Source organism: Hydractinia symbiolongicarpus, chromosome 2 (assembly GCF_029227915.1).
Source record: "Hydractinia symbiolongicarpus strain clone_291-10 chromosome 2, HSymV2.1, whole genome shotgun sequence".
NCBI classification, from domain to species: Eukaryota; Metazoa; Cnidaria; class Hydrozoa; order Anthoathecata; family Hydractiniidae; genus Hydractinia; species Hydractinia symbiolongicarpus.
The window spans coordinates 12,373,458-12,394,353 of NC_079876.1; the positions used below are offsets into that span (position 1 = coordinate 12,373,458).

The 20,896-nt window shown below is 34.6% G+C and overlaps 2 protein-coding genes across 3 annotated transcripts in view; both read right to left on the reverse strand.

Moving 5' to 3' along the window:
• Nucleotides 1–20,896, reverse strand: part of LOC130629459 (5'-3' exonuclease PLD3-like) — a 28,845-nt gene that overhangs the window by 7,237 nt on the left and 712 nt on the right. The window lies entirely within an intron of this gene.
• On the reverse strand, nt 9,757–17,167 carry LOC130629464 (endoplasmic reticulum-Golgi intermediate compartment protein 1-like). Of its 2 annotated transcripts, none has more exons than XM_057442675.1 (2): nt 17,045–17,164; nt 9,757–11,265 (listed from the first exon to the last, which is right to left on the reverse strand). In XM_057442675.1, exon 2 carries the CDS (start codon nt 11,257–11,259, stop codon nt 10,402–10,404), a length of 858 nt encoding a protein of 285 aa, XP_057298658.1. In that variant the 5' UTR covers nt 11,260–11,265; nt 17,045–17,164; the 3' UTR covers nt 9,757–10,401. The 2 variants fall into 2 exon arrangements, with proteins under 2 accessions (XP_057298658.1, XP_057298657.1); XM_057442674.1 differs by having other exon boundaries at nt 9,758–11,265; nt 17,018–17,167.

Below are 20,896 nucleotides of genomic sequence, written 5' to 3' on the forward strand. Positions count from 1 at the left end.
ACTCCCATGGACAACCTGTTCTGAACTCCATCGACAGCGCTTCTAAGACTAGAATAAACAACAAAGGACTAAGTACAGAACCCTGATGTACACCAACATTTACACTAAATTCATCACTAAGTGAATCGTTAATCCTGACACGACTTCTAGCATTGCTGTACATAGACTGAACCATCGTAACTAGCCACTCATCCACACCTAATTTTCTCATAGCCCACCAAATAACTTTACGTGGCACTCTATCAAAAGCTTTCTCTAAATCTACAAAGGCAAAATAGAGATTCTTTCTCTTTCCTAAATACTTTTCCTGAAGCTGTCTGAGTAAAAATATTGCATCTGTAGTGCCACGCCCTTGAACAAAACCAAATTGCATCTTATCTATATCAATTCTTTCTCTAAGTAACTTATCAATCACTCTTTCAATAACTTTCATTACTTGATCAACCAACTTCAAACCTCTATAGTTGCCCCTTTCTAATGCATCACCCTTGCCCTTGAAACAATTCACTATTACACTCGACTGCCACTCACTCGGAATAGCACCATCCTTTATAATCTGGTTAGCAAGACTTGTAATAAGCTCAACTCCAATATATCCAGATGCTTTTACTATCTCTGCAACAATACCTGATACTCCTGCAGCCTTGCCAATCTTCAATTTCCTAATAGCCTCCACTACCCATTCTGTCTTGATCTGCATAGCTGGCCCTTCTACGACATCATCATCAGACAAATTATCCTCCTCCCAATCAAACTCAGTGTTAAGCAACCTCTGATAATGATTCTTCCAAGCTACCCTTTTCTCCTCCTCTGTGCTAGCCAAAACACCTTCATCATTACGTATACACTTCTCACCTACAATATCTTGATTAGTCTTCTTCATTTGCTTTGCTATCTTGAATACCTCATTGCGCTGGTCTTCCCTTCTTAACACATCTGCAAATCTGTTTCTCTCTGCTTCTGATTTTGCCTTATACACTGCTGTACGAGCGCGACACTTAGCTTCTAAGTAAATATTTTTACTACCACCTGACTTCCACTCTTTCCAAAGTTTCCTCTTTTGCTTTATACACTGGTCAACCTCATTATTCCACCACCAGGTCTGTCTATGTCTAGCTGGTCCTTTCGTCCACCCACAGGTATCATCAGAAGCTTCTAGAAGACAATTCTTCAAAGTAGTCCAAGTACTTTCAACATTGTCACTATCACATTGACTATTGTAGGCTAACTGCTGAACTTTTGCACTAAATTGTCTTGCTACAATCTCTTCCTTCAGCTTCCAGACTTTTCGACGGGGCCTGTACTTTCCCTTGGCTTCTTTGACACTCTTCAAGATAATATCACAAACCAGCAACCTATGCTGGGAAACACACTCTTCCCCCGATATAACTTTTACGTCCTTCACCACTTTCTTGTCTGACTTTCTAACCAAAAAGTAATCTATCTGTGTCTTACAACCACCTGACTCCTATGTTATCAGCCTACTCTGTCTCTTACTGAATGATGTGTTGCAAACCACCATGTCCGTTGCCATTCCAAACTCAAGCAATCTCTCCCCTTCCTTATTTCTGCTCCCAAATCCATAGCCTCCATGCACACCTCTATAACCTTCAGATGACTTCCCAACATGACCATTAAAGTCGCCGCCCACCATGACAAGTTCAGTGTCTCCAAACTTTGATGTGACTGCTATTAACTCATCATAAAACTTATCTTTATCTTCCTCACTGAGTCCACACTGTGGAGCATAAACTGACAGAAAAGTGACAATCCTATTACCTATCAAAAACTTTATCACTATAATACGACTATTAACACGCATAACATCTATTACTTTTTCTACCCACTTCTCTGCAACGAATATGCCAACTCCTTCATATCCATTACTATTACCAATCCAAAAAAGCTTATACCTTGCCCTCCTACCTTCCACAAATCTCACTGAAGCTCCTCTCCACCTAACTTCCTGAACACAACACATATCAACAGATCTACGTTCTAACATTTCAACTACTTCACCTGCTCTACCTCTCAGAGTACCAACATTTACACTAATCATCCTCAACCTAGTGTTATCTACCTTGTGATGTGATAGCTGGGTAACGGTCTGACGATGCTCACATCTGACATTTGTCCTACCGTGCGTGACACCTTCACTCCTTAGAGTTCCAGCCCCGTTTACGCAGTTTGTCTGATTAACTATTCTTTGTTTGAGTTTTGGCATTGTTTTACAGCTGGATGCCCTTCCTAGCGCCAACCGTTCACAGACCGGACTGGGTGTTTTTTAAAGTGACACCATCACTATGTGGCATTTCATGGGACTTCCACAATCGCCCCTTTAAACTAAGGTATGGTGGAGGACGTTCAACTCCTCTCTTGTCTCTTAAGGAGACCCTTCACCCTTAAGAGAAGAACAAACTCTTTATAGCACTTACAAATACCCAGTTATAGGATCACTTAGATATAAACTCTTCAGATGCGATAGGAACCTTAAAAAGTATAAAAGAGGTCGATCAAGCGGAAGAGTTGCAGTTTACATGCAAGAGGACATTAAAGTGACACATGAATAGAGTAATGGTGTAAACAAACTTCTTGTTTTGTATTCCGAACACAGTAACTCACTGATAGCAGTATTGTATCGACAACCTGATGATGCAATGCATGGTCACCCATCAGGTTCGAAAGAGTTTAAAACGATGATTAATGATTTAAGTAATACTCTTAATAGCTTTAGTGGCAAATTCCCAGATGTGTTTCTTTGTGGTGACATCAATTTGCCAAACATAAACTGGGAAACCCATATGATTTCTTCCAAGTCAAATGAAGATAAAGAAATGTCATTAGATTTTATGAATTTTTTAAATGAATTCCAACTTGTGCAATGCATTCATAAGCCTACGCACAACCGTTGCAATGTGATTGATCTGCTTATAACAAATAACAAGGAACTTATTCACAGTTATAAATGCATACCTTCCTCACCATCTGTATCCCACCATAGTTTCATTGAAGTGACAACTCATTACGACTTAATCATTCTGTTAAAAAATAATGAGGTAACAGTTTTATTTATTCAATTACTTTGATGAGTCTATAGACTGGGAAAATATTAACAACAAACTAATTCTGTTGCCTGGGACATGATGTTGAAAGATAAGAACCCCAAACAACAACTACAAAATATTATAGATAAAATTTTACTTCTGTCTGAACTAGCTCCTAAAAGAAAAGTGTTTACAAGGAAACAAGATAAACACTACATACCAAGAGATCGCCGTGTACTAATGTGGCAGCGTCGTAAAGCAGCTGTCCAAAACTTTTAAATGCAAACAAGTGAAATAAATAAAAGAACAATTAGTCAACATTGAACTTTATCTGCAACAGTCATATAAAGAAAGCAGATAATCTCTAGAAAAGAAAGCAATTTCTTCCATTAAAACAAATCCGAAATATTTTTATTCCTATGCACCAAAACATAGTAAAACAAGGTCTTGAGTAGGTCCATTATTCAACAAAAGTAAACAGAAGTTCACTAATGATTGCAAAGAAATGGCTGACCTCTTGCAACAACAATACGTGAATGTATTTAGTAAGCAACATAATTCAACAGCACTGATGCTATTGATTTAACTTGTACCATTCCTGTAATGACAGATGTTGCACTTCCCACTGATGATATAATTGAAGCAATTAACACTCTATCTGCGAATTCAGCTTCTGGCCCAGATGGTGTCCCTGCTATATTTCTTAAAAATTGTAAGAATGCTATGGCAACAGGTGTAACATCCTGCTTTTGAGAACTGAAAACATTGCACCCATCTTCAAAGGAGGTGACCAAGGAGAAGTGGGCAACTATCGACCAGTTGTCTTGACTTCACATATATAAAATATTTGAAAAAGTCATAAAAAAGAAGATGTTGATCATCTTGTACAGTATATACAATCTTTTAAACAACTCACAACATGGTTTTAGAGAAGGTCCCTCCTGTTTATCACAGCTACTGACCCATTATGATACAATCCTATTCTTTCTTGAAAGCGGTTCAAATGTAGATACAATTTACTTAGATTTTAGCAAGGCATTTGACAAAGTGGACCACTCCATCTTAGTTGGTAAACTGAAGCAATTTGGTATAAATGACAAACTGGTAAAATGAATTAAATCATTCCTTAAAGACAGAATATAATATGTTTACATCAATGGTGTAAATAGATAGATAGATAGATCTATCTATCTATTTCATCGACGCCTTTAAACTCCAAAGTGATTTAAATATAAATTGTAAGTGGACAAATGAAAATAATATGAAACTCAATGGGTGTAAGTTCGAGCACCTACATAATGGAAAGAATTATTCTTTGAAACCACTCTCTGTATATCTAAGTAACACGTCAGAAATGATTAACAAAAAAATCACTGTGAAGAACTTAGGAGTTATAATGTCAAATGATTGCATAATGTCGAATGATTGCAAATTTAATAAGTATATCTCAAACCTTATATCAAAGGCAAACAGGATAACTGGATGGATATTACAAACATTCGAGAGCAGAGAAAAAACGTGATGTTAAGACTCTTTGGAAATCATTAGTTATTCCCCACCTTGACTATTGTTCCCAGTCTCCACTAATGAAAGGACAATACAAGACATAGAAATGGTGCAAAAAAACCTTTACTAGGAAAATCCTTGGAATCAAGGTTTTTCGTACTGGGATGCACTAAAAAGATTAAATCTGTATTTTCTGGAGAGAAAAAGAGAACATCATAATTTACATCTGGAAAACATAGTACCAAATTTGGTTAGGAAACTGTGAAAGTAGGCATCAAGTGGTACACTAATGATCATTTCGGTCAAAAAAGTGTTGTTCCTGCAGTGAAGAAAGGGCCATTTTATAAGATTTGTTACGCAGGCTTGGCTGATCTAAGAGTACGATTGTTTAATGGTCTATTAAAGGCCATACGCAACCTGTCTGATTGCAGCATAGACTGTTTCATATCTAAAGCTGAATTGCTTTCTTTCTACTGTTCCTGATGAGCCACTGATACCAAATTATGTTCAATTTCAAAAGGCCAACACGAACAGCATCATTGACATGATAAGAATTGGACTCACTGAGTTGGATGCATGAAGCTCTCACAAAATCTACTTCAAAGTAAGTAAGTAAATACTGAAGTGATCTACTTTGGAAATAAAACAAAACTTAAATCATGCACAAACATCACTATATTATATGATGGCATTGAATTTGCCTCAAGAAAGAAGGTTAAGTTACCTGGGTGTTATCTTTGATAGCAACCTGAGTTGGAAAAGTCATATCAGAAGTGTGGTTAATAAACTTATGAATGCTCTTGTCACGCCATATATATTTATATTATTGTTCACTGACATGGTAAATCCGAATAACTCATCTTTAAAAAAGGTGTTTAAAATTATTTAAGGTATTGGTATGGTAAATTACACCTCTTCTGCATAAAGCATTTTGTCAACTTTCCTTCTAAAAAAACATTATAAAAGTATATAAACAAAAGTTTGTTGTAGATACAAAATGACAGAAAAAAAATGAAAATGTTGTAAAAGATTTAAAATATAGTCAAAAGTCTTAACAATTAGGTGTGGCCAACTGTAAAGGGATTAGTCACAAAAGTATACAAGTTTTCAGAAAAAAAAAATATGTCCACATGTTCATCATAGTCTGAATTTAAATTGTGTGTGTGTTTTCTCAACTTTCTGCATAAAAATGCCCCCATCATAATAAAGCGAAATAAGGAATTCTCAAAGCATTTATTTCTGATATGATAATATTTTTTCTCACGTCAGGGGGTTTGAGGGTGAAATATGGATATAAATGTTCAAAAACAGGAAATGTAAGAATCGAGAAAATGATTTTATTCAACTCTCATTTTTGTTTTGTGAGAATAAGTTAATAAGAACATAAAAATGCCAAAGTAAATAAAACATCGCAGAGAAAAAACAGCAAGGCTTCAATTGATATTATACAATGATGAACAGCCTTGGAAAATTGTTTATCATCAATCCATAACCTCGATTTCACTTTCTGATTTTTCTTCTTCATCAGACGAGCTGAATTCATAACTTCCAATTTTGCTTTGACTGGCAGAAGCATTGTTTTCCTTTTCAAAATTAACTTGGATCCCCTGTCCTTGCAGTAATTTATCTTGATCATACCAAGATCCTTTATCCAATTCCTTTAGCACATTTTGTTTCTCTGATTCAAGTTTTCGTTGTTTATTCTTCCTTTTTTTTCTTGAAGTTTTGAATGGATCTCTACCATAATTTGCAATTTCAAAGACATTTTTACAATAACGAAAAGAAACTTATAATAATAAAAAAATGACGAAATGCTATATATATCATATATTTCAACCTTCTTTCTGGTGCTTTTTGTCTTGCTGATGTCCTACACCGTATGCATAAATATTGCGTAAACAGAAAGTTCTCAATGCTTCTAAATATATATATATATATATATATATATATATATATATATATATATATATATATATATATATATATATATATATATATATATATATATATATATATATATATATATATATATATATATATATATATATATATATATATATATATATATATATATATATATATATATATATATATATATATATATATATATATATATATATATATATATATATATATATATATATATATATATATATATATATATATATATATATATATATATATATATATATATATATATATATATATATATATATATATTCATCTCCAAAGCTTTGGAATAGTTTGCAAGATGATATCAGAAAATTAGATAGTCTCCTGAGATTCAAGGTTGCAGTTGGCAAACATTATTATTATTATTATTATTACTATAGTTGATTTGTGTGGTCAATTTCTCATAACACGTCAAAAGTTTGGCTACTAAAGAGAGGCAGTTGTATTTAATGAATAAACTTGAAAATTTGCATCTTTGCAAAGATTTCGGTGCTAAATTCAAATATGTTGGCCATTGTTGTTGAAAATGATTAAGAAAATGTAAAGCAAGTAAACCAGGATCTGATATTGAGATGTTTTGCACGCTTTAGTAGGGGATTTTGTTTTTTGTGGACCCTAGCTAACTGTTGTAGCCAGCTAGCTTTGGCAGGTGCAACACACAAAAAATCTCTTTTAATCCTTCCAGAACCACACCTTTTATGATCAGTGTTAACCTTAGCTACCTTCCAGAAAGAAAAAACGCAGAAACGTTTGTAACAGATTTAAAAGCAAGCAAAATAATAAGAATAACAATCAACTTAAAAACCTTAAAAACGTATATATGTATATAGCATCGTATTCTGTCCATTTGGAATCTCAACACGAGAAAAATAAATTCAAAAATGCAGAAAAGGGAGATGGGCTTTCAAGGAATTGGATTTATGGCTTTTCAATGACCAAAACAGTATTTCAGCCTCGATGACCCAGTCACGCACGAGAAATCTCCATCACAGAGTTTGAAATAATGCTAGCCACACTCCACTATTTTTGAGAGCGTAATGCCTGTCGATTTCAGCGGTAAATGAAAACTTGTTCACAATGAAAATCTCGTCCACAGTGCTTCATTTTCGCTCTCTGTTCGCGCCCAGCATGCATATCCAGAAAGCGTAAAGAAGCTCTGGGAACAAAATTGGTGAATTTTAGATGTGTTCTTACAGAATTAAAATTAATTGTTATTGTTTACGGGGTTACGCGTTTATTAACGTTGTCCCAGGGCTTTCTACGTTTAATTATAAGAAGTCCTGGTAACGAGGTTGTTCGCTTATTGGAATGACTATATAACAATAATTCAAAATTTTTGTAGCTTATAACACAGCTTTTCTTAAAATTCACATTTTCAGTGTAATCAAGTTTGCAATGACTCATATTTCGACCTAAAACAGTTCAAAAATGTCAAAAATGTCAGCAATGTGAGGGAAATAAGAAGTTGTGCGCACTGAAGCTCATTTTTTTGGTGATAGGGGTACGAAGAATCTTCCTCCCTAATCTTGCATGAAAAACCAGTGTACTTTATATTTACACGTATGATGTATTTATTAAAAATAAGGTAATAAATTTATAAAACGTAAAAAATTTTACAACTTGATATTTTTCTGCTTCACTAGAAGAGATTTGCAGGTTACATACTCTGAGAAAAGATATTAAGAAGAAATTAAGAAAACAAAAAGTGAAATTTCTTCCTGCGTAAAAAAACATTTACTTAAAATCGCAAACCGCGAAAGTTAATTCCCACAAAAGTTCCTAAAAAGTCATCGCCGCATCGAAAGTTAAATGAAAATGTCAGAGAGTTGTTAATAAAAATGGGTACGTAGCTATCCCTTACGATCTTTCTCGTTTATTTTTGTTTTACAGTAATTCCAGAAAAAATCCTCTGCGATTTAAGCACATCCCGACACATTCGAATAACTATTTTTATTCTGGAAAGAAAACAAGAAGAAAGAAAAATCGATGAAAAAAACAACTTTTTTAAAACATTTTTTAATAAAAAACGAGTGAAAATAAACTTTCTCCGCTGTTCAGTTACACTGTTTGGGCCCTCGAAAATTTAAGATTTCAATCTTCAGCATATATGCTTTTTTCAGGGTGATGTCAACCTCGAACCCAGGGCCTGTAGCGTTTTTTGATATGAGGATGATCGTACGCGTTTCATCCTCATATCAAAAAACGCTACAGGCCCTGGGTTCGAGGTTGGGGTGATGTAATCTGGGAGGGTGACAGTGTGGTTATTGACGCAACAGAACAAGACGGCCGGCGTGTTATAACGAGAAGAAAATTTGTGGAGATGAATTAATTCTAGTAAGTGTTTGATCAGGAAATCCTGTTCATAAAACAGTTACCATTACAGTTTCTTATCAACCCAAAATTTCGACAGAACTTAAAATTCGATGTAACGGTTTATTTAAACCATTTTTAATTTTTGTTAAATTTTATTTGATACGTGATAGTATAGTCAGGTGCGATGACACCACCATAAAGAAATCCATCCATTCAATTTTATTTCTGTACAAAAATTTGCAAATATCAATTTTCGTAGTCTATTTCCTGAAAGTTGGCGAAAGGTAAAAAACATCAACTTTATATTAAGATTGTCCAAAATACTCGTCCGCTAATATTTCCGTTAGGTATAAATTTTCTTAGCTCTAATTTGCGTCACTTAACGCCGACAAAATTGTTACTAATGTAAATATTTTTCGAAGAGGTTTAAAAGTGAACAATTTGCTCCATTTTATTTCAGACTCGACAGATTGTGGGCATGATCACGTTAAAACGGGTTTTCAAGAAACAGTGATTACAAAGACACATTATCGAAGTTTTCCAAAACCGTGGCGACGAAAAAATTAAACAAATTCCTAATTTATGTATGCACCCATGAAAATCTCTCATAATATGTGCATATACGCCGTTTAGTCTTGATTGCTGAAGCAAAAAGATGCACAATATAGTTCACGTGGTGTGTTTTAATGATTTAGAATGTTTTTGTAAAATACATATTTCACTGTTTTTTCATGTAGATTTCAAATACCCCCAAACTTTGCTTTGACAAAAAAAAAAAGCGACAGGTAAAAACAACTGGGATGGTTTTACTTTTACAAATTGTATTTTATTAGAGAAGTTATGATCGTGGGACCAATCAGGCTTGGAGTGGTAATCTTTTATTTGTGTAGCAGAAAAATACACGAGAAATTTTGTGAATTATTTTCTTATATATATTTTCTTATACATATTTTCTTAGAATAATAAATGTTATGAATATAAATAAATAAATATATTTTAAAGTAAAAATTGCCTTGATGTTTTTAGCGTTAAACGTTCTTATCTGTGTATTTTCCGAAATGATTTAATTTTTTGGACAGTTGTTGTTAAAATAAATATTGTAAAATTGACATACATTAGGGAAAAGGAGAAAAAGTGGAAATATTTGTATTGCAGTGTATCTAGAGTGACCTTGTTATTAAGATTTCGGAGGACATCCAAGATTTTATTTTGTTTTTAACCTATAAAGAAATTCAGATCGAGTATATTTTTAATATGATAACTTTTGGTCAAATCTCAGCCTGAAGGTTCTTCCAATCCAGTTTTTTAAAAAAAACGTGTACGGATATGCTTCACAGCGATATATAAAATCAGAATGTTATTCTAACTTAGTTGGAAATCATATTTATAATAAATAAAGCTTTTAAAAATGTAATATCATCTATATAAATTAGATCTTTATTAGGCACATAAAATTACGAAACAATAATTTTAAATCATTCTTTTTCAAGTCGTAGAAAATGACGAGGTAAAATTAGTTATGCTAAGGTGCAGAAAATATTCGCAAAAATAAACTGACCAAACCTCTGTAGTTCAATGTGCATGTTCACGACAGTTTTCCAAGTTCTGCCTTTTTAAACACTTCGTGTGCCGTGAATATCAGACCATCCACAATTCCCGCAACAGTAAACGTACCGCCAATGATGGCGCAAAACGTTGTGATGAAGTGGTAAAATGGTTTTCGTTTCTCTATATACTTAATTGTGATCGGACTCAAGTCATAGCGAAACCAAACAGCTGGCATGATGGTGGCATGATGTCCATACGAAAAATAATCTTTATGAGCGTACGAGTACTGGAAAGTGTTTTGGGTAGATCCGTTCAATCTTTGGTATATTGTGGGCACGACTTTAATGATATAATCATGAGATGAAAGACCGTTTGCTTCCAGCATTTGAAAATCTTTCAAAGCATTAAAAGCTGCGTTACTTTCGATGACGTCGCCGAATTGAAGGCCATTTAAGACATGCGACATGTCGGGGTTCTCTGGCTGATGGTCAGCGCTGTGCGTTGAGAGATGAAAATTTCCTGGTACACGGTTGATGTAAAACAAACCTTCAAAACGACATCCTGCACCATCACTGAGGGAGATTTTATGCGTGTTTTCATGAAAACCAACTTCATGCCGACCCTTATCGTCCTGAATGTCAAGACCAACAAAATCACAATCTAACCTCGGGAAGGTAACGTTTAATCGTACTGCGATTTTCTGTTCAGCTGACGGAATGTCGACAAACATTTCGCTTACAACTTCCGTTTGCATAAAACTTGATAGTTCTGATGTCATTAAAAAGATAATGACGAGGATACTGACGATTGAAACACACGCACCAGTGAAGGTTGGTTGCGTCAAATCCTTTGGAACTTTGCGATAAACATCCAAACGTCTGATATCAAACTGCATCTTTGCCTAAAATATCAAGAAAATAGAGTTCTTCATACATTTCCGCTAACTGGAAAGCCACATAACGCATTTAATGAGAAAATTGCTGTCCATATACACAACATTACAAGCTCCAGGAAATTTATCTACTGCATAAACTTCGGTAGTTGGTGACAAAGTTTACGCCTATGGAAATTCTGAAAATCCTTATTTGAGAAGGGGTAATCTCCTGAGATATATATCGGATTCCTCTACTCGCAAACTTTTTACCTTTATTGTAAATTTTAATGGTTGCATTATGTTAAAAATAAAAAAAGCCAAAATATTTAGCACTAGGTTTTGACATGTTATATTTTTACAAACTTTTTAAGAGAATTTAGCTGTCTATAAGTAGTAGTATAGTACCACCTTTTTTCTTACGAAAAAAAGACGTACCTACTTTAAGTTAAGCATATTTAAAACGCTGGCTTTTCTAGTAATAGAAATTGTTTTTAGACTTGTCCAAAGTCATACCTTTCAAGCAAACATATAAATAATAAGAATTACAATCATTGTAGCTAAAAAGCATTGTACCTCATGAACATTAGTTTTCGCCAATTTAGCAAGCTGATGTCAAATCATTAAAATTAATTTTGCGAAATTTTTTGCCAAAAACGTTATCACAAAAATTAATTCCGATAAAATTTAGAATGTTTTTCTTTCTTAAAAATCAATGTATACTAGCATTCTCATTTATCTACAACCCTAGAAATAATATTCTGATAATTGTCATTTTTAAATTCTTTCTAGAAATGGGAAAACAGCATTACTTGGTGTGTAGGTTGAGTTTATCAACATCAAAAATGCTCAGCTGCACTTTTCACAGTCTGCATTATGGAACAATTTATTCTACTACCCAGACAGAAAACCCGTTAAAAATGGTATAAATTGACAAGTAAATGCCACCAAACTCTTCAATAATTTTAAATCTCACATCTCACAAATCTCAATGCGAAATTAAACTTAAAAACATTTTTTTTTCTAAAACATTTTTTTACCAAAATTTATACATGAATGCATGCGCATTTACCAAAACTTTTCAGCATTTGTCTAATATTAAAGTGACAGGAAGACTATATAGACAGGATAAGAAAATACCAAAATAACCATTATTGCAAAGGCCCAAATAGACGGAACAATTTTGTAGATCAATTTTCAAAAAATATTTTATCAGAATATCGTTGAAAAAATACACACAAAAATCTTAGGTCAATAATTAGTCAATTCTTAAATTGATTTAATATTTTTGTATTTGGTTGATCAAGTAATGAAAGTTGGTTGATCAAGTAATGAAAGTTATTGAAAGAGTGATTGATAAGTTACTTAGAGAAAGAATTGATATAGATAAGATGCAATTTGGTTTTGTTCCAGGGCGTGGCACTACAGATGCAATATTTTACTCAGACAGCTTCAGGAAAAGTATTGAGGAAAAGGAAAGAATCTCTATTTTGCCTTTGTAGATTTAGAGAAAGCTTTTGATAGAGTGCCACGTAAAGTTATTTGGTGGGCTATGAGAAAATTAGGTGTGGATGAGTGGCTAGTTACGATGGTACAGTCCACAATGTACAGCAATGCTAGAAGTCGTGTCAGGATTAACGATTCACTTAGTGATGAATTTAGTGTAAATGTTGGTGTACATCAGGGTTCTGTACTTAGTCCTTTGTTGTTTATTCTGTCTTAGTCTTAGAAGCACTGTTGATGGAGTTCAGAACAGGTTGTCCATGGGAGTTATTGTACGCAGATGATTTGGTTCTCATAGCAGAGTCGATGGAAGAACTAGTTGAAAAGTTTGAGAAATGGAAGAAAGGACTAGAAGAGAAAGGGCTAAAGGTAAACACAGCAAAGTCTAAAGTCATGATTAGTAGCATTGCTGCCAAGTGTGACCTTGTAGTTGGAAAGTGGCCTTGTGGAGTTTGCAGGAAAGGGGTTGGTAGTAACTCAATTTTTTTCAGACTTGCAAGCATTGGGTACATAAGAAGTGCAGTAGTATTAATGGAAGGTTAAGAGCTGACATTCAATTTGTATGCGTTATGTTATGAGGGTATAAATTCAGGTAGTATGAAGTCCTCACACAGCACTGCAGCTGATTTGTTTTGATTAGCTCCTACTGCTGACTTCTAAGAACTGCTGACCACTGGTTTTGACGTTTTACCTATATATAGGCCATGCTTCTTCATCCCATTGAAAGAACTGTTTGTAAGAGAAGCTTGTAAGAGACTGTTTATTTTAATTTATATGTTTGTAGTTTGTATATATTATAGTCACTTTTGTAGAAGAACTGACACTATGCACACTTGACTTCTTATTTTCATCTTAACATTGCCTCAATGGCTAAACACTTTGATGAATTTAACACCCTTTTGACCCTTTTGAGACATGAGTTCTCTTTTATTGGTATTACTGAAACCTGCTTTATCAAAGGCTCACCACCAACTTTCAATTACCATATAGAAGGTTACCAGTGCTTAACCACCCCCACTGAATCCTCAGCAGGAGGGAGCTTGTTGTATATTTCTGACCAGTATAATTTCATTCCTCGTACGGACTTGGATGACATTATGTACCAATCTAAATACTTGGAATCAAGTTTTGCAGAGATGATCTTGCCTAACACAACCAACTTAATTGTTGGTAGCATTTATCGACATCCTTGTATGTCAACAAATTCCTTTAATCGTGATTTCTTAAAACCCTTGCTCAATAAAGTCAGCATTGAAAAGAAACAAATCCTTCTACTGGGGGATTTCAATAAAAATTTGTTAAAACTCAATGAAGATGCAGAACTCTCTGCCTTCATTGATATACTCGGCTCTCACCTTATACTTCCCCAGATCTTATTACCAACAAGAATAGCAGCGACTTCCAAGACATTAATTGATAATATTTTTTTCTCTGTCACTGGTCAACCATCAATCTCTGGTAACCTTATTCACATGATCTCTGATCACCTGCCTCAATTCTTTATATTACCTGACCAATTGACTAACAACTCAGAAAAAAATATTCAATACCAAAACTGGTCCAAATTTGACGAACATAATTTCATTTTAGATTACTGGATATTGACTGGGGTGTTGAGTTTAATAGTCCTGGACCAATTGACCCAAACAGCTGTTTTGACATTTTTAATTCTAAAATTCAAAAGCTTGTTGACAGACACGTTCCCACAGGCAGGCTCACCAAAAGGCAAATCAAAACCCAACAAAAACCATGGATTACTTCTGCCATCATAAAATCCATGTCTAAACGTGATTTTTATTTTCGGAAATTCACTAAAGCCAAAGATCCAGATTCTAAATCAGAGTTCCGACAACTTTTCAAACGCTACCGAAACATGATTGTCAGCTTATGCAGACAAAGTAAAACAAACCATTATACCAATTACTTTAACCTTTTTTCAAATAACATGCACAAAATTTGGGAGGGTGTTCATAGCATTATTTCTACGAAACCGTCGAAATCTAATATTCCTACCTCCATTCAGGTTGACGGTAAACTTGAGACAAACCAGATTGATATTGCCAATAGTTTTAATGACTTTTTTACATCCATAGCAAATTCTTTTAGGAACAAAATTCCACCTACATCCAAGAGGTACTCTGACTACCTCAAAAACCCAAACCCAGACTCAATTTTCTTATCACCTGTTACCCAAGAAGAAATCATCCGGATTATTGCCAACATCTCTCCAGGAAAATCTTCTGGACCAAACAGTATTCCAATCAAAATTCTAAAATTGTTGGAAAATGATATTTCCAAACCTATATCAATTTTGATCAATCTTTCGTTTGAATCTGGTATCTTTCCTAGATCTTTAAAAACATCCAGAGTGGTGCCTGTTTACAAAAACAAAGGTTCTTCTATAGATGTGTCAAATTACAGACCAATCTCATTATTGTCAAACATTGAGAAAATCTATGAAAAGGTTATGTACAACAGAATCATAGGCTTTCTCAACAACCATGATATCCTATATCCCAAACAGTTTGGATTTAGAAAACAGCATTCAACATCACAGGCTGTGCTTACTATAGTTGAACGCATTAGACATTGCCTTGACAAAGGTGAGCTTGCCTGTGGAGTGTTTGTCGACTTCCAAAAAGCTTTTGATACTGTTGACCACAAAATCCTTCTATCCAAGCTAAATCACTATGGTATTCGGGGAAAAGCAAATGATTGGTTCAGGTCTTATTTAACTGGTCGTCTCCAGTATGTCTCAATCGGTGAATTCAAATCTCAACTTAAAGCCATTCTACATGGTGTGCCTCAAGGCTCTGTTCTTGGTCCGCTGCTGTTCTTGTTGTATATTAATGATCTGCATAATTGTATCAAATCGTCAGAGACCTATCATTTTGCTGACGACACTCATCTGCTGAAATTCTCAAAATCACTAGAATCCCTTTGTAGAGGGATGAATGCTGATCTTAAACGCCTTGTGTGTTGGCTTAATGCCAACAAAATATCACTGAACTCCAGCAAAACAGAGTTTCTTGTATTTAGATCCCAATCTCGTAGGCTTGAATTTTTACCTTTTTTGATTCTATGCGGTAAGCGCATTTATCCTAGCAAAAGTGTGAAATACCTGGGTGTTCATGTTGATGAACATCTTTCCTGGAAGTATCATGTCTCATCTGTGGCTACTAAACTTCAAAGAGCCAATGGGATGTTATCTAAAATTCGTCACTATGTTCCCCTAAAATCCCTGCTAAACATTTACCATGCTATCTTTAGTTCTCACTTAAGCTATGCTTGCCAAGTATGGGGCACTCGAGACACCACAGTAGCCCACAGAATACTTACCCTCCAAAAGGCTGCCCTTAGGCTGATCACCTTCAGTGAACCAAGATCCCCATCTTTGCCTATATTTGCAGAACTTGGAATTCTTAAATTCTTCGACCTAGTTAAAGTCCTTAACATTCAATTTATCCACAAATTCCTAAACTCTAACCTCCCATCTGACACACTTACCTCACTCAAATTTGATCGAATCTCACACTCTCATGAAACTAGATGTAACACAATTGGTTTGCTTATTGAACCAACAGTTAACACATCGACGTTTGGATCTTTTTCATTTCTAGAATCTCCACATTACAGTGGAACAATCTGCAAAGAAATTATCCTGATACTAACCTCACAAACTGTAAATTAAGCACAATCAAATCCCTAGCTACAAGTTTCTACATGAGTCAATACATCAACTAGCTTTCCTCTTCATTATTTTGTCTCATTACTTTTTTCTATTTGACTATATGGTACTGAATTTTCATTTATACTAATTATAATCAATAATGCTTTTCATTTTAATCTTTGTAAACTTACAGTATTTACTGACATATGAAAATATTTCACATTTTTCTTGGTGGCTTTCTCCATTGTTTAGCCTTGGCTATCGGGAAAGTCTCCTTCCTAATTGCTAATTTATTCTTTTAGTAATGTAAATTGTCATTTCTTAGGTAAATAAATGTTTACTTACTTACTTACTTATTGGTTGAGTTTATAGTATATGCACAACAATTTTAGATCCATTTTAGTTCAATATTTTATTTTAAAAATTGATCTGCAAAATTGTTCTGTCTATTCGGGCCTTAATAATAAAGAATTTCTTTTTTAATGAAATAGGTTATTCCAACTAACTAGCAGCTAGTCAAAGAGACAAAGCATCTTTATGGTAGCTAGCTAAAACAAAGCATTATTTCAAAACAGCTAGATAATTTAATTATAAGTATGGCTGACATACATTGATGGAAGAATTATATATGACAACCTTGAACCTGAAATAAATATTCTGCACGTCGACACAGTCAGTGATGGCATATATAACTTCGCAGTGCCTGGCACCAGCTTCTAACCACCACGTGGAATTGCATTTTTGGAATGTTTTACAATAACGCGGGCCGTTTATTTACAAGTTCTACGGACCACTGATTTAGTGAGTATGTTACATGAACTTCTTCGTCCAAAAAGCATGGAGAATTTTGTCTTAACTTATTTACTCCATAGTTAAATATCTAGCTAGTATAATTTCCACATTATCTGGGCACTATGGTTACATGCCTTTCTATTTATCTACAAGCTAGCTACACCCCCAGAATTTAACTAGATACAAGGGTTGAACTCTAAAAGCATTTTTGAAATTTTTAAAATCATTTTTCCCAGTCGGCGGCTAATTGCTAATAAACCAATTATAGGTTCGTATTTTTTAGAATAGTCTTTTCAATGTTTACGTTTTTTCCGTGGTAGGCAAAAAATGCAGAAGCTCCCATTTCTTTCTACAGATACATTCTCTAGACTTTAAACTATTATCGGGTGTATATCGATATATAACTTCTGATTGACATATATTTATTATAAAGTCGTAATGATACCTTTGTGCTAAAAAACAGACTAAAATTTGAATAAATTCTTTGTTTTCTTTAAACCTGACATTTGTAGTTTTAGTGGGTTTTTGCTATTTAGGTTTATTTTAATTCAGATCCATGTAGATCTTGTTAAATCAAGGCTTTTTCTGTGAGAGTTTGACCCTGGAACATGTGTGTTTTTCCTCAACTGAAATCGGTACCACCTGACATTCAAACTGAGAAATTGAAAACAACAGCTTAAAAACTAATTCAGAAAATGTCCTGGTTTGCTGATCCAGTATTTCTTATAACAATATGATTCCTTGTCATGTAGTAAACATGAGATTTTACGTTTGCGTTGTTTTGAGATCTCTCTCAAAACATTGGGCAATGTGAATGCAATGAAACATTTTTTTTATATCTACAAATATTTGAATTTGTAATGATCTTAATGTAGATGGAAACACTTTGCACCTATATGTGATTATGAATGGATGGACAAATGCAATATTTATTCCATACAGAATTTAGCAGGAAATAACAAAATTGGAGTACGTCTATTTTAAAGCACTGGGATCTATATATGATGGCTTGCTGTAACAGGCCTATGAATGAAAAAATAACACCCAAGTGATAAATAGCTCCCCCAAGGTTACAATAATTTAAACGGGGCAAGCAATCTGAATAAATAGAATAAGTTTACAAACTCATATTTTATCACAAAGTCTTTTATCTATTCCATTCTTTAATGTATAACTTGGTTCTTTTTTACTGTAAATAATAAAAAAGGGAACATTGATTTCCATGATGAGATAAGTTGATATTGCTTAGCCAAAAAAAACCTTTTTTTTTGAAATTGGGGGAGCAATTAGTGGTTCAGCTTGTTTCTTATTTCTTAGAATTGGGTGAGCCGTTGCGTGAGCAAGAGCTCTCGCCTTATTGATAGGCCTACTGTAAAATGCTGAACAGCCGAAGACGGAACACTGCTGTAACCTATGCTACATTTTTTCCTTACACCAAAGCAGCAGCTCCAGTGTACAGGAGTAAAGGGATATTGTTGATTTACTTTTTTGATATTTTTTTATTATTTCTATAGTTTAAGATCACTTCTGCAAACTACATTATTAAACCTTAAAGGTGGTTGAATTGGATGGTTTTTTCTTATTGATAGGCCTGATGATATGTATGGCACCATAGATTAGTGGTTATAGCTCTCGTACTCTGTGCGGGACACCAGGGTTCGATTCCTCTTGACAGCGATTCAACATGGGAGAGTGAATGTTACCATAGCCCCGGGTTAACCCAAGCCATGTGAGGGAAATTGGGGATATGGCTCCATGTGTTGGCCGTTGGATGTTGCCGGGAGTTGTCTAGTAGAGCGCGGGTCCTAATTGGGTCTGCGTAGCTCAAAATGAGCATTAAATACTCTAGGACTCTCCATCTATGCCACGGCCCCTCCTGGAAATAATAGGCAGGGTATATCCCTCGATACTTGTGAAGCTAGCCATGTAAAATATGCACATCTATCTATGTGCGGGAGACCGGGGTTCGGTTCCTCTTGAAAGCGATTCAACATGGGCGAGTGAATGTTACCATAGCCCCGGGTTAACCCAAGTGTTATGGTATATATGTATAGTATTACATTATATATATACATAATTCTATACTCATGTTTCTTTATGTACCATATATTGAATTCAGTGAAATGGAAAATCTACCTTATTGTACCTTCTTGTAGGCTTTCGAAGAAAGTCTTCAGGATTAGCAGTTGTGTGCCAGTCCTCCATTGGATTGAACATCCAGTTTACACCAATGTGTGCGTATGTATAATGGAGTTTGAATCAGCCCGTCTTAATGTGGTGTATCCTACCAGCTGTGGTTTATCTGCTATCTGGAATAGATATTTATCAAGCCTGTTTTTAAAGAGGTCCAGTGCGCAACCATATATATTACGGATGGATTTGGGGAGAATATTAAAGAGCTTTATTCCATGGATTGGTAAACTGAACTCTGCCACCCTACTGTATATACCACACGGAAGTTTTGCTTTCCGCCCATGCGGAGGATGATGATAGCTTTGGATTTTCATATTGACATTTGGTACCAACTGTTCCATGATTGTTCAAATATAAAAAGTTCTTAAAATCCAAGACATCGTGTTTTTACTGTCATTTACTACTTTCAATATGTGGGAATGAAAGGAGCAGTTGATGGATAATATGACACCAAGATCTTTCAGTTCCTCACACTCTTGATGATGGATCCAGAGGGGGAAAGATACGATGGCAATTTTTCAGGGTGTCGTTCGTGCCATAACGCATGACCTCAAACTTTAAATCATTAAATTTCATGTTTGCATCTACTACCCATTCATAAATTATCTGAAGGTCACTTTGCAACTTGCCCATGTCCCTGAGAGAGTTGATGCTCTTTGTAACCTTTGTATCATCAGCAAATGACCGTACAATACTGTCACTGATATTTCCATGAAGGATAATGAAGATAAGTGGTCCAAGCACACTACTATGGAATACACCTGAAATAACAGGAACAGGATGTGATTCCATTCCATTGACAATGACTGATTGGGTGCGGTTTGTCAGGAAAGCTTCAACAAAGTTAATTAATTTTACTTTGATTCCAAGTTTTTCAAGTTTTTTTAAGACAATGGTAAAGTCCACTTTGTCAAAGGCTTTCGAAAGGTCAAGGTATGCAACCTCACAATTTAGTTTTCCATCAACAAAGTGTATCACATCAAAATGGTCTAAGAGTTGAGTTAGACATGTTGGTTTTTCGTTTAGTAGCTTGTTTTCTTCGAGGTAGCAGGTGATGTGATTTCGGACAACTTTTTAGAAAATTTTGATAATATGAGATGTCAAGGCTACTGGGCGGTAATTGGATGCATCAGATTTCTTTCCCCCTTTGAAATGAGGGGTGATTAGTGAGAGCTTTAAAATTTGGGGAATTTCACCACAGCCATACATTTTTGCTTAACAAAAGAAGTGGTACAGATAGCGATGTTGTGGTGGGAATGAGCTTGTAGTAGTAAGTTCAGTCTCAGTGTTTGGTTCAGGATCACTTGTGGAGATTTCAGGGTCCAATAAATTTGCATTCATTTGAGACACTAGATTTTTTGTTACATTTCACTTAAGTTTTAGGTTGTTTGACAACATTTTGAGGAATGGTTGATTTGTCGCAATAGTCACAAATGTAGTAAACCAGGTAGTGACAAAGGATTATAAAGCTGTTTAAGCGACATTTCATCTATATCCTCCAAA

What these genes read in the sequence shown, in the direction of transcription:
- LOC130629464 (XM_057442675.1), bottom strand. Translation starts at nt 11,259, where the DNA reads ATGCAGTTTGATATCAGACGTTTGGATGTTTATCGCAAAGTTCCAAAG.